Genomic DNA, 17,825 nt, shown 5'->3' with positions numbered 1-17,825 from the left:
TTAGCTTGCTAATCAGTTAGCAGGCTAACTGAATGCGTAAAAATAGACATTTTATTGATTTGGTTACATCAAAAAGCTATATAGTAATATTTTCAACTCCAAATACCCCAAAAACAAACTTTACTCCAAGAGACTCCGCAGGATATTGAATCTTGCATGGCACCTGTAGTAAAACTCTGTTGACAGAAGCAGCATGTTTTGTTTATGCTTATTAACTGTGTTTAAACAATCAACTCTCTGTGGACTGTCACTTTTAATTACATCACTGCTGAATTTTTTAGTGGGTAAATTCACTTACAGAATATGGTAATCACTCCCCTAAATAACCCAACTTTAATTGTACACAGTGCTTCATATGCACACTAATAAAACCACCTAGCTCATTATGGTTTACAAACATGGCAATGCCGGTATGAAATGGAGCTGTCTGTGTCACAGTGGGAAATCTGACTCCTAACAGCTCCCCACACTTGTGCAAAACAGATGCTCATATGCATGATTATGCTAACAATGCACTTTTTTTTCCTTTTTTTTTTTTTACTTTTCAGCATATGTTACACACACTAATTATGGACAATAAATGCTATTTCAAGGAACCACATTTTTAGAATTGAAAAGAAGGGAAAAGTTACATTTTAATGTATGAAGCACTGTCTGAGCTCAGTAAATCTCCCTCTAAACCATGATTTGTGATCTTTGACCCAGTAATGTGTTGTTTACTCTTTGATTAATTTGATTTCTGTTTGTCCTATAGATGGATACACAACAGATGACATCGAGTTTTACTGGAAGGGAGGAGAAAATGCAGTGACTGGTGTGTCGCGTATCGAGCTCCCACAGTTCTCCATCGTGGACTACAAACTTGTATCCAGAAATGTTGTCTTTTCCACAGGTAAAATAGCAAGACAGGTTAAAATTATAACAATAATAATTTTATGATCAAGAACCCCATAAAATTCATACAATTTGTTTGACTCTTTTATTTGGCATTGTTTATTTAAATTATATTAAATATAATATAATATAATATAAGGTATACACTTTAGTATAGGGACCAATTCTCACTATTAACTAGTTGCTTATTAGCATGCCTATTATTAACATATTGGCTGTTTATTAGTACTTATAAAGCACATATTGTGCATGATTATATTCTACATCCATAATCCTACCCAATATCTAAACTTAACAACTACCTTACTAACTATTAATAAGCAGCAAATTAGTTTATTGAGGCAAATGTCGTAGTTAATGGTTTCTTAGTAGCAATAATTTGACCTTAAAATAAAGTGTGACCTAATATAATATAATATAATATAATATAATATAATATAAACTGTTTAAAACTCTCAGTTTATACTGTGCCTGCCTCTTTATTCCAAATGAAACATATGAAGTGACAAATTATTTATATTTGCAACCTTAAGGTCATGACCCCTTAAGATGCAAAGGTTTTTTTTAGCATTACAAAGCTGTACTTTTATATTAAATACAGTACGGTAAGTTGATTTGCTTGTGCTTAAAATATTATATAAAATGTCTACAACATAACCTGGATCCAAAAAAAAAAAAAATGAACTCAGTGTATTCCTACAGGAATTTTAGTCCTAAAACAGTCTTGTTTGCTAGAACTTATTTTATTATTTGTGCAAGGCAGGATTTAGCACAATAATTTGCATCAGGAAAGTCAATGAAGGGGTGCCCAAATCATTTGTTACAGTTCTTGTTACAGAGGCTTGTTAATTTTATAACAATAAAATTGATTAAATACTAAAAATAGTAAAATGTGTTGTCTTAAGAGTGTAATTTGCTAGTCATGTAATTACGCCTGTGATAAAGTGTATAGCTTAGTGCAGAGACATGGGTCAAAGCGGAAGGTTACAGGACATTTACTATCAAAAAAGACCCTGACATGAAGTCTGTCTGCACAAAATGTGCCATTAAAATGGTGTTTGTAGCATTTTAAAGCTCTGATCAAGCTGAAATTTTTAACCAAATGTATGTACAATGCAGAAAAGTGCTGATTTCTACAGATCATGCCTTTTTTGGTAACATTTTTCTGGTTGTACTGTTTTCTGGCTTCACCCTCACGAGAATGGTATTCCCATGTACCACTTATTTGAAAGCTGCCTAATTGGGGCCTGTGCATCTTTCTTCCTCATGGAAGAACAGACCAGTAATAATGGAGGAGCAATTACCACTCTATTTCCTCAAGCTTCTAAAGAGAAGAGCAGAGATGGAAGGGGGGAGAAAGTGAGAGATGGAATCAGAGAAGAGCAAAAACAGCCACTTGATACAAACCATCACATATTCATGAGGTAGAAGACCCACTGCATAAATTATTCTCTTCTAAAACTAAGGCATTCATAGAGGCAGCGCTGTAATGATTATTCCCCATCCTGAATTAATCACACATAGAAAGAGACTGGCTATCTTCTGCACATAGTGAACAGGATTATGGGAATCGTGAGGTTTTGATTGAGGAGGATGTGACTGTACTGCTGATGCCATGATAAGGTTTTTCTAGAAGAGGAAAAAATGTTGTCAGAATTCATGACTGTTTTTAATGGCTGTCAATAGAGATTTGACATCCATATTTGGGTCCAAATTGTGTGTAGAAGCTTCATCACCTACCAGCAGATGCTAACTGACCCAGGCTAGCCAGCCAAACCTTGACCCCTTGACCAGCCCAACACAGCAACATTAACTCAACCAATGCTGTGAGTTTAGGGGTGGGACTATCTGTTTCTCTGACCAATAGAAGATGAGAGGAGAGTTACGTAGATGTGTGTGTCTGTACGTATTTCATGTGATTTGTGTGGGAAGGTTTTTGTGAGGTACAAGTAATTAGTCTGAAGTATGTGTAGGTAGCTTAAGTTCATCACATAGGTTATGTAGCATGTTTTTATAGACTGTGATGTGTGTACAGGTTGCATAATGTGCATCTGTAGGTTGTGTTATGTGTGTAGGATGTGTGATTTTGTTCATAGGTTGTGTGCATGTTTGGGTGTGTATGTATATCTAGGCTGAATGCTTGTTAGTTGTTGTTTTTTTCACCTCCATAAATAACTAAGCAGAGATTTCTCATCACATAAGCTGCATGGTTCGGTGTCAGATCACTTGTGTATTTGTGCATCATATTGGTATTATAAGGCATAATGTGTTTAAATTAATTTCTGTTCCTTGGATTAATGAGTTGAACAGGGTTGAACAATTTACCTTTAACCCCTCAAACCCCTAACCCTAAAGGTCACATTAGTGAAATTTCTATTGGCTTTTGTCAATAGTGTCAACAGTGTAGCAACATTTCTAATCACAGTTCACACAGAAGTCACTTTCAAACAAAGCAGCTTTCTGTGAGCTTTCGCACGACCAACTTTTACATTGCTAAATTTTTCACCTCCACACAAAATTCCTAATTGTGTGGGTTCCTATTGAAATTACTGCATTTTGTCTGCAAAAATTCATCAAACAGTGGTAAATGTGGACAAACCTTAAAGAAATAGTTCACCCAAAAATGACATATTTCCATTTCAAAAAGGAAGTTTGGAGAGGATATTAATCTGCAGTAGTAGCATATGATTGAACAATCTCTGTAGTGCACATTGAGTAAGTTTTTGGTCCAATTTCCTGTGCATTTTAAATTCGTATTATGTATTTGTATTATTTTTTTCAACTCTTAGAAGTGTTCTATCGAATAAATGGCTTCAGAACTAATAGACATGCTCTACAAGCCATAAAAGTCGAGCTTTGACTTCACAGGGGGCTTTAACATTTAATGTTTACTCACTATTTCATTCTCTTTTCTTGTCTCCTTTCACACTGTGGTGTTTGTGCTCAAGGCTAAGCTACAACAAATCACCGATTTTTTTGTCCACGCTTGCCAGTTGCCATAGCAACAAAAGCTACCCATGCTGCCAGTGCTGCCAGTGTAAAATGTAAAGAATTCTCCAAAGACTTTTTGAAATAAATATCCGTCTTTTTCCTCTCTCGTGTCTCCCTGTTTTACTTCTTTTCCTCGCAGTCTTTGCTTCTCTTTCTCTTTCATATTCTTTATCTGTCTTTCTTATCTCTTTAACAGGTGCCTATCCTCGACTATCTTTGAGCTTCAAGCTAAAAAGAAACATTGGCTACTTCATCCTGCAGACCTACATGCCCTCAATCCTGATCACCATCCTGTCCTGGGTCTCCTTCTGGATCAACTATGATGCCTCAGCAGCCAGAGTGGCATTAGGTATGCTATTTATTCATTAGGATGTCCTGTATACAGCTGACAGAATGTATGTCATCTGTCGTTTCCGCTGTGAAAGTGCATGCTTTATTTAACAGTGCATTGTTGGATGTTCCAATAACTAGAATGCCAAAATTCGGTATTCTGTTTGAATTGCAACTTTTTCTGTACGCACGCCAGGTCTCTTCAGAGTCCTCACCCTCCCTTTGGTTTACTTTTTCTTGGATCTTGCCTCCAGACAAACACCGACACACACATATACACTCAGACACATACACAGACAGATGTTGTAGGGGCGCATGCATCATTTAACAAGGAACCGGGTAGACCCAGGTAGCCACAAACCCATTGCTTTTGACATACTACAGCGACTGCTCGCAGAGAGAGAGAGACTGTTCTCAGTGTGTCTTTGCTCTGATGTTGTTGTTCCAGAATGAGGAGTGACTCAGTTTGCCCGAAAGGCTACAGAACCTCTCCAGCTGCAGTGAGTAGCAGGACAACAAAAGCTCTGTTTCAAAACCAGCATAAACAGCCTTTTAAGGCACACTCCCATTGTGAAGGCGGTTCCAAATGCTGCCTAAATACTAAGGAAGGCAAAAATATATAAAATATAGCAGCAATATAATAAAAATGTACTGTTTGCATTTATATAGTATGTAATATTTGTGTGTCATGTATTTTTATACAAGGAGTGCTACATTGAAAACAATTTCAGTCAGAAATTGCTAGAAAATTTGACAAACAGTTGCAAAGAAATGAAAAGTAACAAATTGAATGAAATGTGAAATTCCTAGATAAATTGAAATATTTTCTTAAAACATACTAAAATTATTTTGCAAAAATTATTTTTTACAATGTATATGTGAGGCTAACTTACTACATTCTTCAATAGAGAGACAGTTCACAAATACACAGTGTTGCATCTCCAGCAGCAAGCTACTTTTTACACACACAAAAAAAATCCAGATTTGCTGCCGAGCCAACTGAGAAAATAAATATTCCTAAATTGTAAAATACCTAAACTGTACACTGTTTAAAATCTGATTCATTTTAGTGATTTAGTTTGTTTAGACATTTTTTATTTACCCATTTAAAATGCTTGTGTTACATTTTTACATGATTTTTGCACTGAAACACAAAATAATATTGTAATACTTATTACAATGTAGTAATATCCCTTTTTATATGTTAAATTGTATACACACACTACCATTCCAAAGTTTGGGCTTAGTACAATTTTTTTTTTTAGAAAATAATACTTTATTCACTTATTTCTTTTTTTATTTATTGCTTACTTTTATCAGCATATTAGAATGATGTCTGAAGGATCATGTGATTTCTGAAGACTGGAGTAATGACTGCTGAAAATTCAGCTTTGTCATCACAGAAATAAATTAAGTTTTAAAATATATTAATATAGAAAACATTATTTTAAATTGTAGTAATATTTTAACAATATTAATGTATTTTTTATCAAATAAATGCTGCAGGAGAGACATCTTTCAAAAACCTTAAAGAGCAGGTTATATGGTATTTTAAAGTGTCCTAATATTGTGTCGGAGTACCCTACAACAGGTTTAAATGCATCTAAGGTCAGAAAACATTGTAATTTTCTCAGAATATACATTTAATATTAGAGTCATTTGCCAATGATTTCGAAACGATTCGTTCCAAGCAAGTTCGGAGCAAACCCCTCCCTTCCATAAGCCTACTCTGCTCTGAATGATCAGCTGGCCAAGCCTGTTGTGATTGGCACAGAGAGGAGTCCTTGACTTGAGCAAGTTAGCGCGCGCTACCATTGACAAAGCACCTTTGCATAAAACAATAATATAGTGCTCCAATCCGTTCTTATAATAATGACATAAAATACAAAAACACTTATGCAAACAAATCGTGCTCACAGCTAAAGTTTAGCTGCTGATCTGTGAACACTTAAAACAATAATGGTGGATACGTTAGCCGAGTGCTAACGTGACTAACTGATGAAACAATACAGTTTGTAAACCAAAATATGTTTGAACACAACAGCTGTATCACAGGCGCACCAGCCTAACTAACTCGCTCGTCTCTCCCACATTAGCCCTGCCTATTTAGGCAGTTGACAGCAAGGCAGCTTTCTTGGTTGTGAAACAGAGCTACTGCGAGCGGCTTTTAAACTAAATTTCAGTCTCACTGCCTCCAGCCTACTCACTGCCTTTGTCGACAGCAAACTCAGAGCGTATGAGCTCAGATTTACACAAGCTTCTGCTGAAGAGACTTCAGTGCATGTACAATATTATCATCTGAGCATTTTTAAATCACAGGGATAGATCACAGAGCGCAGTACAATATTTTTTTAATCACATGTTTAATGTGTTGCGAGAGTGTGTTTGTTCATGCACCCACTCTTTGAGATGGGATGTGATATGTTGGATATGGGCCTTCTTTAGGGAAATTGTCCTCATTAAGCATGTTAAGCATACAAATGAGAACACTTTACACTAGGAGCTAAGCTAAATCTGTTAGAACCAAATTATTTATTTTAGAATGCACAGATATTGGGTGAAAGAGTCTGGTTTTAATTAGATAAGACTGAAAAGAATTGACCTGACATTCTGAGATTCTCAGATTAATGTTTAAATTTTGAAAGAAACTTTTGATGCTAACTGATGTCAAAATGAAGTGCACTACAGTTCCAAAGTTTGGGGTTGGTGAGAGATTTTTTTTTATGTTTTTTTTTTTTGTTAAATGTTTTTGAAAGTCTCTTATTTCAGCAAGGCTGCATTATTTTATTAAAATACAGTAAATATAGTAATATTGTGAAATATAATTAAAATGTACAATAGCTGTTTTCTACTTTAATGTATTATAAAATGTACTTTTATTCCTGTGATGGCAAAGCTGAATTTTCAGCAGTAATTAATTCAGTTCTCAGTGTCACATGATCATTCAGAAATCATTCTAATATGCTTGAGATTTGCTACTTAAAAAACTTTTCTTGTTATTATCGATGTTGAAAACAGTTTGCTGCTTAATATTTTTGTGGAAACCATAATACACTTTTCAGGATTTTTAAAGGTTCAGAAGAACAGCATTTATTTGAAATAATTGTAATATTTAAAATGTATTGTAACATTATAAATGAACAATTCAGTTCATCCTTGCTGCATAAAAGTATTAATTTATTTAAAAAAAAATCTTACTGCCTCCAAACTTTTGAATGGTAGTTTATCTTGGAAGGCAATGAATATATGACAGTAGTAGGTATGGGTGGGCAAGATGGTTGACTACTTGATCCAACAAAATCAATTACTGACATCAACTAGTTTATAGATTTAAAAAAATGTTAGTTTTAAAGGTGCAATAGGTGATTGTCTTCAGAAACATTTTTTGTTATGCTGGTTGAAAGTCTCTTCACATCCCGATAGCAATCATTAAATTAAGTGGTCTAAATGTATTTGTCTGTATTTATATATTCTGTGGAAGGTGTAGGATCAAGAAATGTTCGTCTAATCAAAACGTTCGGTCCGAGCGTTTTAATATGCTTTCCTACCTGCTTGTCAACGTATGTATTAGCATACCTCTGCGCACCCTGTTCGCGCAGACATGATACGTCATCAGCTCATTCTTGTACGCTGTGCAGACAGAGCGAGAATGCCAGAGAATCAACAACCCGATTTTCCTTCCTGGTATTGTAGTACTTTTAAAGATTTCTCACTGGTGAATGACACATGATGTAGCCCAGCGGTTAATCCAGTCCTCGCGCCAGCTCGTTAGAAGTGAGCTACGTGCATGAACTGTGTTCCGATCGATATGATCCCTACACAGTGTTCATTGCTCCCTCCTCCCTGAGCAGGGGAAATACGTTGATGTTTACTTCACTTCGGAACATGGGCTGGAATTGGGAACCTGATGTAGCCTAGTGTAGTAATGTTGTCTCTGGTCTGTGAGTGTAAATGTGTTCAGGGGGCGTGGCTTTGGATGGCGATTGCAGGGAGGGTGGGACGTTCGCTTTCAGTGCTATCAGGCTAAAGTTAGCATTTTCCAAGATCTCCTATTGCACTTTTAAATATTAAACAGCCACTTTTTGGCTCCCATTCAATAAAGTCCCCTCCTGCAGTATTTTTTTTTTTTGAATATCCTGTTTCACATGGACATATGTACTGTACATAGAAAATAACTGCCTAAAAATGTTACCAAGATGGCCGCTGAGTTACTTATTGTTCAAAGGAATAGTTGACTAAAACATGAAAATTCTGTCGTTAATTGCTCAACCCAATGTCATTCCAAACCTGTATGAAACCTGTTCTTTTTTGGAACACCAAAGCAGATAGTCTTCTGAAATCATATTATTGCTTTATGTGATTCTTGAAAAATCTTTCAGAAAGGTTTTGTGCACTGGATCAACCGATTTATTCAACATATTGAACTCAAGAGAACAATTCATTAATGAGTTGCTGCTTCTTCCAGGACAGATGTCAAGATTATTATTGAATATTGTATTATTTTGGTCTGTTCTTCACACAAAGCTTCATTAACCTTTATTTAACCAGGCAAGTCACTAAATTCAACATGTGACAAATCATTTTAACCACTTTTATAATACATTCATTGTATTTTTTGTCATTTTGGAAATTGACCATCCTCCCTTTCATCATATTGAAATGGGTGGCCTTCAAAAATTTGCCTTTTGTTTTGTACAGTAGACGCCGTACTGTACAGGTTTGGAATTACATGAAGGTAAGTAATATAAAGACAAAGTTTTCATTTTTGGGTGAACTATTTCTTTAAAGGAACTTTAACTAAATGCATCTGGTCAAAGTGCCTGAAAACAGTCCGAAAGAGATCTCGAGAGCTTGCCAATGTTGTGCATTTCACTTTCAAAAGTCTAACTCAAAAGAACGACATCCCACACTATTCACTGCAGACAGGTCTGTGTGAAGGTAGATGTTTGTTCTGGTTAGGTAACTTCTCTGCGCTGAACTCTGTGCAGAGCTGAGTTTGATCCTCCCTTGCTGTGACCTGGTCATGCACAAATCAATGCAGTGTGCTCCATGTACAGCCCTCTTCTTCACACCAGAATTCTGCTTTTGAGTTTATGTAAGCTAGGACAGGCATCCATCTGCCCACACATGTCCTCTCTCACTCTGGGGAACGCACTGTGGGAGTGAAGTGCCGACCATTTTCATTGGTCTCTGGTTGTTAAATTGTATTCTACATTCTAATATTCAACTCCAGTAATAAAGCTTGTGAATAAAAGGTCTAAGAGGCTAGACATGCTAATTTTAGTTGACTATTTTGTGCAGTTCTGTGACAGCTCACCTTTTTCTAGAACATTGGATGGTGGTATGTAAAGTTAATTCTGTGAGATTACATATATTTATGACAGATGGGTCATTTATTCTAAAGACCAGTGATTCTTAACCAATCTGCAACAACACTAGGGGTAAATATTGTTTTATAAAATTACATATAAAACAATGACTGTAAATTAGATAAATGTGTAATATAATATATACTTTATTCATGCAACGTTAAAAGTTATGGGTCAGTAGTTTTTTTTTTTTCTTGCATTCAATTGACCAAAAGTGACAGTAAGGAAATTTACGTTGTTACATTAATTTCTATTTCAAGTAAATCTGAACTTTCTATTTGTCACAAAAAAATGTGACACTGAAGACTGTAGGCTGCTGAAAATTCAGCTTTGCCATCACAGGAATAAGTTGCATTTTAAAATATATTAAAATAGAAAACAGTTATTTTAATTTGTAATATTATGTCACAATATTACTGTTTAAGTACAGTCAGTTTTGTATAATTATAACATTCACCTAATTTATAAGGCAAGAAAGCAGAACCTTATTTAAAAAAAAAAATAGTTTAGATGAAAATGTGCATTTAGACTGTATAAAGTCAGCAGACAAAAGTTATTGCATCTCTTTACTTGATTCATAGTGCTAATTTATACCCAGTGCAATTAAAAATTTAAATTAAAAACACTGTTAAAGAATATGCATAATGTATGTGAACGTAAAAGATGTTCACTTCAAAATTCTGTACAAAAATCACTTTATTCAGTGGAAAACCTGTTCTCTGCAGCATTAGGGTTAATGCTAAATTATTAAAGCCATTTAAATAGTCAGGAGACAAGAGAAAATAAGAAAAGCATGTACAGTCTTTTAAAATCCACAGTTTGAGATGTTCTGAGCAGTCAGAGTCTCGGTTGAAAAGTGCCTGGATTGTAATTCCAGAAATTGTGCTTAATGTAAGTTTAAATGTTAATGTGCTTCTGCTCATCGAGTCGAAACTAGGACATGGCTGCTTTGCAGTCAGTCGACGAGACCCTTTTCTCGTTAACGAGGTAACAGCATTCCTTAGGGAGTGTGAATGTGATGGAGACAAGATCCCTGTAAAGAACACTGCCCTGCACTAATTACACTTTAATTAGAGGAAAAACCCAAAGTAACGGTCTGTAACTTTAGTGATTGAGTTCTAAGCTAAGATCAGGCTTGTCATAGTCAGGATGTACGCTCATCACTTCCTTGTAGTTTTGCAATGTGGTTTGGAGAGGAAGTTGGCAGTTTGTTTGAGAAATTAGCTCAGCTATGATGGAGTCTTGCTGTGTTTGTTGCAAAAGAGGTCGGACCTTTGCAGGGCAACAGAAATATTGACAGTTTAATTTCTTGCTCCAGTCAGGCATATTCACAGTTATGTCCCACCACAGCTACAGCAGAGTCAGCAACATACACAGTGATTTGAGTGGCAGTGTTAACCGGGAGCCGACGTTCGTAAAGCAGATTTATGTCTAATCTGAAAATGAGATTTGCAGAAAGCTAGAACTACTAAATATGCAGAGCAGACGTGACACATAGGGTCGTGTTAAAGGGATAGTTCACCTAAAAATGAAAGTGCTGTCATCAGCCACAGAGTTACTTTCTTTTACAGAACACAAACGAATATATTTTGATGAACATTGGGGTTAAAAAAATATCTAACTTTATTTGCATGGACTAAAAGACTTTTTTCAAAAAATAAACTGTTTTTAACCTTGTTTGCACATAGACACTGATTTTTGTTATGACATTAAGGAAATCTTCTTGAAAGCAGCGATAAGTTACATCAAGATATGTCACAACTCTCAGACGGCAGCGTCCTCAGACCGCCCACAGTCTGTTCGCTGACCATCTGACTGATGCATATTGCTCACAAAACTGGAAAGCACTTTCTCAATCTGGCAAGCTCCAATCTGATTGGCTGACTTCACACAAGTCGTGGGAGTGAAGGCATGGAGGTTTTTTTTTAATCATTGTGCCTTATGAAAGTCATATTTACAAGTTACTCGGTTGATAAAAGCACTTTTGACAATAACATAATCGCTGGATTTGTCAAGTTAGTGGCATCAAATCTTACAAAAATATATAGACATTGTGGCACTTAGTACAGTCAAATTTTCTTAGACACAATGTCAAAATTTTCTGCTATGCTTCTCTACAAACAATATGGAATGACATCCTTTTTAATGCCACCAGTCTATTATTGAGGTATAGTCTTTTTAAGTGCTTAAAAACTGTATGAATTTGTTGGAGGTTGCTTTATATGTCAGTCATAGAGTCCTCTTACCTTATCTATAACCATCATTCCCCAAAAATCACCACACATGAATAATGAATGAATGACTTTGAATAATGACAGATTATGGCTGTTGTTTGGACAAAATTTGGAAAAATAATGGAGATATTTGGAGATAATGAAGTGGAAGTTTGAACAGTATATTTGTGTTCTCTTCTCTGTGTGTGTGTGTGTGTGTGTGTGTGTGTGTGTACATATCCGAGTGGGTGTTTGAGCAGTTGGAGTATTGCTCCTCTTTGAACTCACAGTGATAATGACTCAGGATTGACTCACACAATAAACAGAATAGAGTATCACAGCATAGAATCAATAAAATACATAGAAAATAGAAAAATGCTATTGACTTTTCTATTTATATAATATAATCTATAATATAAGACATTCTATTAAATATGAATATCGTTTGGGAAAGCTTTGGGGAGATGGAAGAAGACACTCAAGAAAAAAAACAACAACAACAGTGCTGGGCTGTTCTCTTCAGCTGTGGCCAAGCTGATCAGTCATGCTGTTTTATACCCTGTATGTTATTCTCAATTTCTCAGATCTGGCCTTGGTACAAATGAATCCAATATAATCAGCTAATTAGGTCAGTGCTCACATAATGCATAATATACAAAAGGTTACAGTGTTGTGGCTTTGTAGTGGCAATTAGAGGTTGGGAAACTGTCAGTTAAGGGATAAAACAGCATTTTATTTGGTTTTGCAATCAATTATGAAGTTAACCAGGCTTCTGCCATCATAAGTGGATTATTCATAGCTAGATTTGACAGTGTTGTGGTTGTGTAATTCCGTTTACTAAGCAGGGCTCGGATCTGGCATTTTAAACATTGTGACAGCACTCAATCTGTAGCACCCATTCTCAGAGTCCAGATTCATGGTGGGCGTTGGAACAGAGGTGTCAAATGAGAGCGCTTATATCCCTGGCTGAGTCCTCCCCTCAAATTTCAGTGTCAATGTGTTCTGCCTTCCATAAGCTTGTACTTTCAAATTAGTTACACTTGGTTGTACTGAGACTGACTGTGTAAACCTTAAAGTTTGCATGTACTTCATAGCCCATAGGTTGCAATGGTTAGCTCACTCGAAAATGAAAATTATGTAATTCTTTCCTAACCTTTGTGGTGTTTCTAACTCGTATGCTGTTATTTTTTCAGCAACATTATCAAAAAAAAATCTATTTTTTTTATTTTTGCTGAACTATTAAATTTATTTAAATATTATTAATAAAAAAAAATTTCCCATACAGGTATTACCACTGTGCTGACCATGACCACCATCAACACCCACCTAAGAGAAACACTTCCCAAGATCCCCTATGTCAAAGCCATAGACATGTATTTGATGGGCTGCTTCGTCTTTGTGTTCTTGGCTCTGCTGGAATATGCTTTTGTCAACTACATTTTCTTTGGACGAGGGCCTCAGATGCAGAAAAAGTTGGCTGAGAAAGCTGAGAAAGCCAATAACGACCGCAACAAGTACGACGGCAACAAGGTAAAAGTCATTATTATCTATTGCAATGCCAGTTTGGAGAATGACTGTATTGTGTGATAAAGAATTGAGCTTGAGCGTGTTAGATTTTTAGTTTTTTTGGTAAAAGTTTGTTTTATGATAGCTCTGGGGGATATGATACAATAGGATGAGCGAAGAAAAGGAAAAAACACAAATGTGAAGTTTCTAAGTAACGGTAATGAAGTTTATGAAAATGTTGCAATTAAAAAACATTGAAATTATTGCTGTTCTACAGAATTAAGTAACAATGCAACATCATTAGCTGACAACATGGCAAAATTAAAAGAAATAAATATTTGTAGCCTTCAAAATGCTCTGGACAATTTGTGGTAGTACTGTACAACACTGGTCTATAACTGATCAAATTAAATATAAACCATGAACCAAAAACATGTCCTAACCAAACATGATGTGACGCATGACAGGATTCTATTTTAGTAACGGTTTCTATTTCTGCAGTGTCGAGGCTGGAAGAACAACATACAGACAATGACAATGATAATCTCAAGTGCTTTATTTAATGTTAAAAGTATCTAAAATATCTTTGAATGTCATTTTGCGTGACCTTTATAGCCATGCTGAAAAAGACAGTGGATAATTTACCTCAGATCTAGAAAATAAAGGAAACACGAACAAACAACTGTATTCCATAACAAAGATTGTATCAGTCATTTAGTAGGTATATTTAATAATGTTAAAATATTTTAATATTTATGAATTAAATTATATACTCATCCATTTTGTTGCAAGTGCAGTGCGCTTGCAGAGAACCCGCCCACATGCTCTTGTGATTGATTTGTGATTGATTATTGATTGATTTGTGATTCGACAAATTGCTTGTTGCTGGAATCTTATCACATAGTGTCTGGTTAAGACATAGTGTGAATATGATCAAATTAAGCAACATTTTTGCTAAGCTATAAGCTGCTTCCACGCTGCACTTCGGTACAGTTTTGAGACCTGGAAAATGCTGCACTTTTTTCACTTTATTAAGTTTAAGACATCTCCTAATGATGAAAGTCAATATTCCTCATGCATGTTTACTCCTGGAATGTTGTGTTAGAAATATGGCCACTGTCATTTGCATGTGAATAGTTATGCAACAACAACATCCCGAAATGTGTCATTTTTTCTTTTAATCACACGACAAATTCCAGACTCAAGTTGAGATTTTTGAGGTTAAAAGCAGATGAAGAACAAACTCTTGTTTGTGTTTTTCTGACCAGTCTGTTCAGGAGGGAGGCAACTGCAAGCCATCATCTGTTAAACAGTCCAATCAGGTACAAGGCCACCGTCACTCACGAGGGGTGAGTGTGTGTATTGCTGACTGTTTTGTCAACATTTGTATGCTTCCTTCTGAAATCCTCCTAGCAACAGTTCCCTTTCATGGGAACTTCGAACTGCGTCCTCTAGGGGTCGCTATGGGGAACGCCCCGTCGTGACCCGTGTCTGAAGCATACATTGAAAAAACACCAACTCGTTGGCCGGCGACAGTAGGTTACTTATGTAACCATGGTTCCCTGAGTAGGGAACGAGACACTGCGTCCTCTAGGTTTCTTGCCATGCTGCGGATGCAAGCTTCAGACGAAGAAGTGAATGATGTGTAGCTCCCGTCGCCTATTTATACTATAGTCGCACCGGTAGTGACGTCATGGCTGTCGCCGGCCAACGAGTTGGTGTTTTTTCAATGTATGCTTCAGACACGGGTCACGACGAGGCATTCCCCATAGCGACCCCTAGAGGACGCAGTGTCTCGTTCCCTACTCAGGGAACCATGGTTACATAAGTAACCTGAGACGTTTTCCTCTCATTTACTGCATAACAGTGTTTCTCAACTGGTGGGTTGTATGTTTGTTCTCACAGCAAGGAAAAATAGGTGCATTAAATGTTAGAAAAATGCTTCCCATATTGTTAATATCCAAGACTTGAGTATTCAATGGTTTTAATCACTTGGTAGAAGATAGTCAGTTTAGATATAGATCTGTCTTCTTACTGTATGCATGAAATCATCAAAATTAAAAAAAAAAATCTTAAATTTGAACTTAAATGTATTTTTTGTACTATTCTATCATATAAATTTTGGACTTATTTTGAATTTTGCTAATGCAGTTCATGTAATGCCAATAAATTGCGATGTTTGATTTTAGAGACATTACATTTTTTGGTCATTGCTTGATATCCAATGTAAATCTGGGTCCTGATTCAAAACCAGTTGAGAATCACTGAAGTTCTTTTGTGCCATCTTGCTTTTGTGTCTTTGTTTTTCTTCCTTATTCATATGTAATAGTGTGACTTCTGGTCTAGTTGAAAGTTCAGCAAGAACCAGAAATCCACTTGTGATATTCTTCATTCAGTTGAACATTCTGGTTCAGTGCACATCATCTAGGCACAATGATATACTATACTCATGTTCTATTGCTGTTCTCTCATTCACCCCATCACAAACACTGTTCAAGATTACAACGTGTGCTTGAGCTGTAATGATATTTTTGCAAAAATGTATTTCTGAATTATTTATTACTGCAGAGACTCTGAGGTAACAGTAAATAAACAATTAATCTCACGGAGGGACCTCCTCTTGTGAAATAACCTGAACTTGTTTTTCAGTAAAATAGCAATTACTTCTATCATTCAGCATTTTTTCCCCTTGTTTCATACTGTTATTTTAATTAATCCGCATTAATTGTGTTCTGTGTGAGCACCATATAATAAACAAACTTCTTTTTATTGATTAAATAAGATTATGACAAATATATTGCTTATTTTAGGGCTCCTACATTGTCTAGGTTACATTACAATTTCAAACCTACACCTTATAGATGAAAACTTCTACTTTCTAATATGATCCTTGTGAGGTTACCAACTTGCGCAACTTGCTCTTTTTTTTTTTTTTTTTTAAAGTAGTCACATTTCAGCTCATTAACAAAACAGCCATTTATAACCTAAATATGATTTGAGATTACAATTGTACAACCTAATTATAATGAATATTACTTTTTGAAATTGTGGCTTGTTTAGAGCATCTCATTATCATATTTTTGCTACAATGATGCATTAGCATGTTGATGTTTGATTGTAAAATGAGTGCTGTTCAGTTCTGTATGCTATACTGGAGAGCCCAGCACTTCAGCAGTAATTAATGTCTGGGGCATGTGTCTATGGCAGTGCTTTACACATATACCATTATTATTATTCCTTGTGAGTATTCCATGTAGTGGTTACATAATGTAACTGAAGAATCTTATTCAAATGACAAGACTGTGATAAAATATGGCCATATAAAGCTAGTTGTCTTTTACTTTTGTGCAAAGAACACATGAGGCGCTCACCTCCATTGTAACTTGTCTTACTAACCACTCTTCATTGTTCAAAACCCCACTTTTTAAAAAAAATGCTTCCTTTTCCCTTAGAAAAAAATAGACTTGCTTTTATAACGTTTTTTTTAGGGCTTTATAGAATAACTTCCTTTTAATGTGACTGTTTGTTCTGTTCAAATTATTTAACCCTTTAAAGCCTGACAAGTATTGATCATGGCCTTAGAAATTTGCGTATCAAATATAATACAGTAGGATTTATGGAGTAACCAGGATTGTCTCTGCTTGCAGGTGGATTCCCAGGGAAATATCCTTCTGACCACCCTGGAGATCCACAATGAGGTGGCCGGGAACGAGATCACCACCAGCGTCAGCGAGGCTCGTAACTCCACTTCAATGGTGTTGGATAACTCAGGGATCCAGTATCGTAAACAGAGCGCAGCACGGCCTGAGGGCCGCCACAGCATGGACAGGAACGCACAGTCCAAGAAACCGCGGCTACGCAGACGCTCCTCCCAGCTCAAAATCAAAATCCCTGACCTCACAGACGTGAACTCCATCGATCGATGGTCACGGATAATATTTCCCTCAGTTTTCTCTCTTTTCAACTTGATCTACTGGCTGTATTACGTGAATTAGGCCTGAGACGTCAATGGGTTTTTTTGCCCCTTCACAATTTTTTCATGTTGCCAAGTGGAAAATAGAGACTTTTTTTTTTGCTCTGGCGTACTTTTAAGGGACGTACTTGCACGCCATATATATATATATATATATCGAGGTTTTTCTACAACTGAACCTTTGCGATGTTGTGAAGGGTTCAGAAGGAATGCTACCTGCACCAAAACCCATTCTCATATACAGTACGTATGTACTCAAACATTCCCATTCACACATGCACAAAATCAGTTTTCTAAAGACTATCTCTGTACATACATGTTGCAATTTTTGAAGCCACAGGACTTCCGCATGATGCACTCAGAACTGTTTTTAATTTGTACATGTTGCTATGTTATTCCAATTGAAAGATGCTAATTGCAAATGTTTCATGCCAATAAGTCTTTATTGTTGGAGCGCAGGAGACTATTATTGAAAGACGATTATATAGTTGTTGAAATGCAGTATATAACAAGGGTTGTAGGTCAAATCATGTCTTCAGTTTCAAAGCT

General features: G+C 36.0%; 1 protein-coding gene across 4 annotated transcripts in view; it reads left to right on the top strand.

Annotated features, from left to right (window-relative positions):
• Positions 1–17,815, top strand: part of LOC107711086 (gamma-aminobutyric acid receptor subunit beta-3-like) — a 76,365-nt gene extending 58,550 nt beyond the window's left edge. For 3 of the 4 annotated variants that reach the window (XM_016516011.1, XM_016516012.1, XM_016516009.1), the window contains 5 exons: positions 755–892; positions 4,082–4,234; positions 13,083–13,327; positions 14,572–14,652; positions 16,951–17,815. In XM_016516011.1, the coding sequence (XP_016371497.1) occupies positions 755–892; positions 4,082–4,234; positions 13,083–13,327; positions 14,572–14,652; positions 16,951–17,298 (965 nt within the window). In that variant the 3' untranslated portion in view covers positions 17,299–17,815. The remainder of the gene's footprint in view (positions 1–754; positions 893–4,081; positions 4,235–13,082; positions 13,328–14,571; positions 14,653–16,950) is intronic. The other variant, XM_016516010.1, reaches the window with a different exon arrangement.
• Positions 17,816–17,825: the final 10 nt, after the last annotated feature.

The sequence above is a fragment of the Sinocyclocheilus rhinocerous genome, unplaced genomic scaffold (assembly GCF_001515625.1).
Source record: "Sinocyclocheilus rhinocerous isolate Xijiao unplaced genomic scaffold, SAMN03320098_v1.1 scaffold85, whole genome shotgun sequence".
Classification (NCBI taxonomy): Eukaryota; Metazoa; Chordata; class Actinopteri; order Cypriniformes; family Cyprinidae; genus Sinocyclocheilus; species Sinocyclocheilus rhinocerous.
This window is presented reverse-complemented; position numbering and strand designations above follow the sequence as displayed.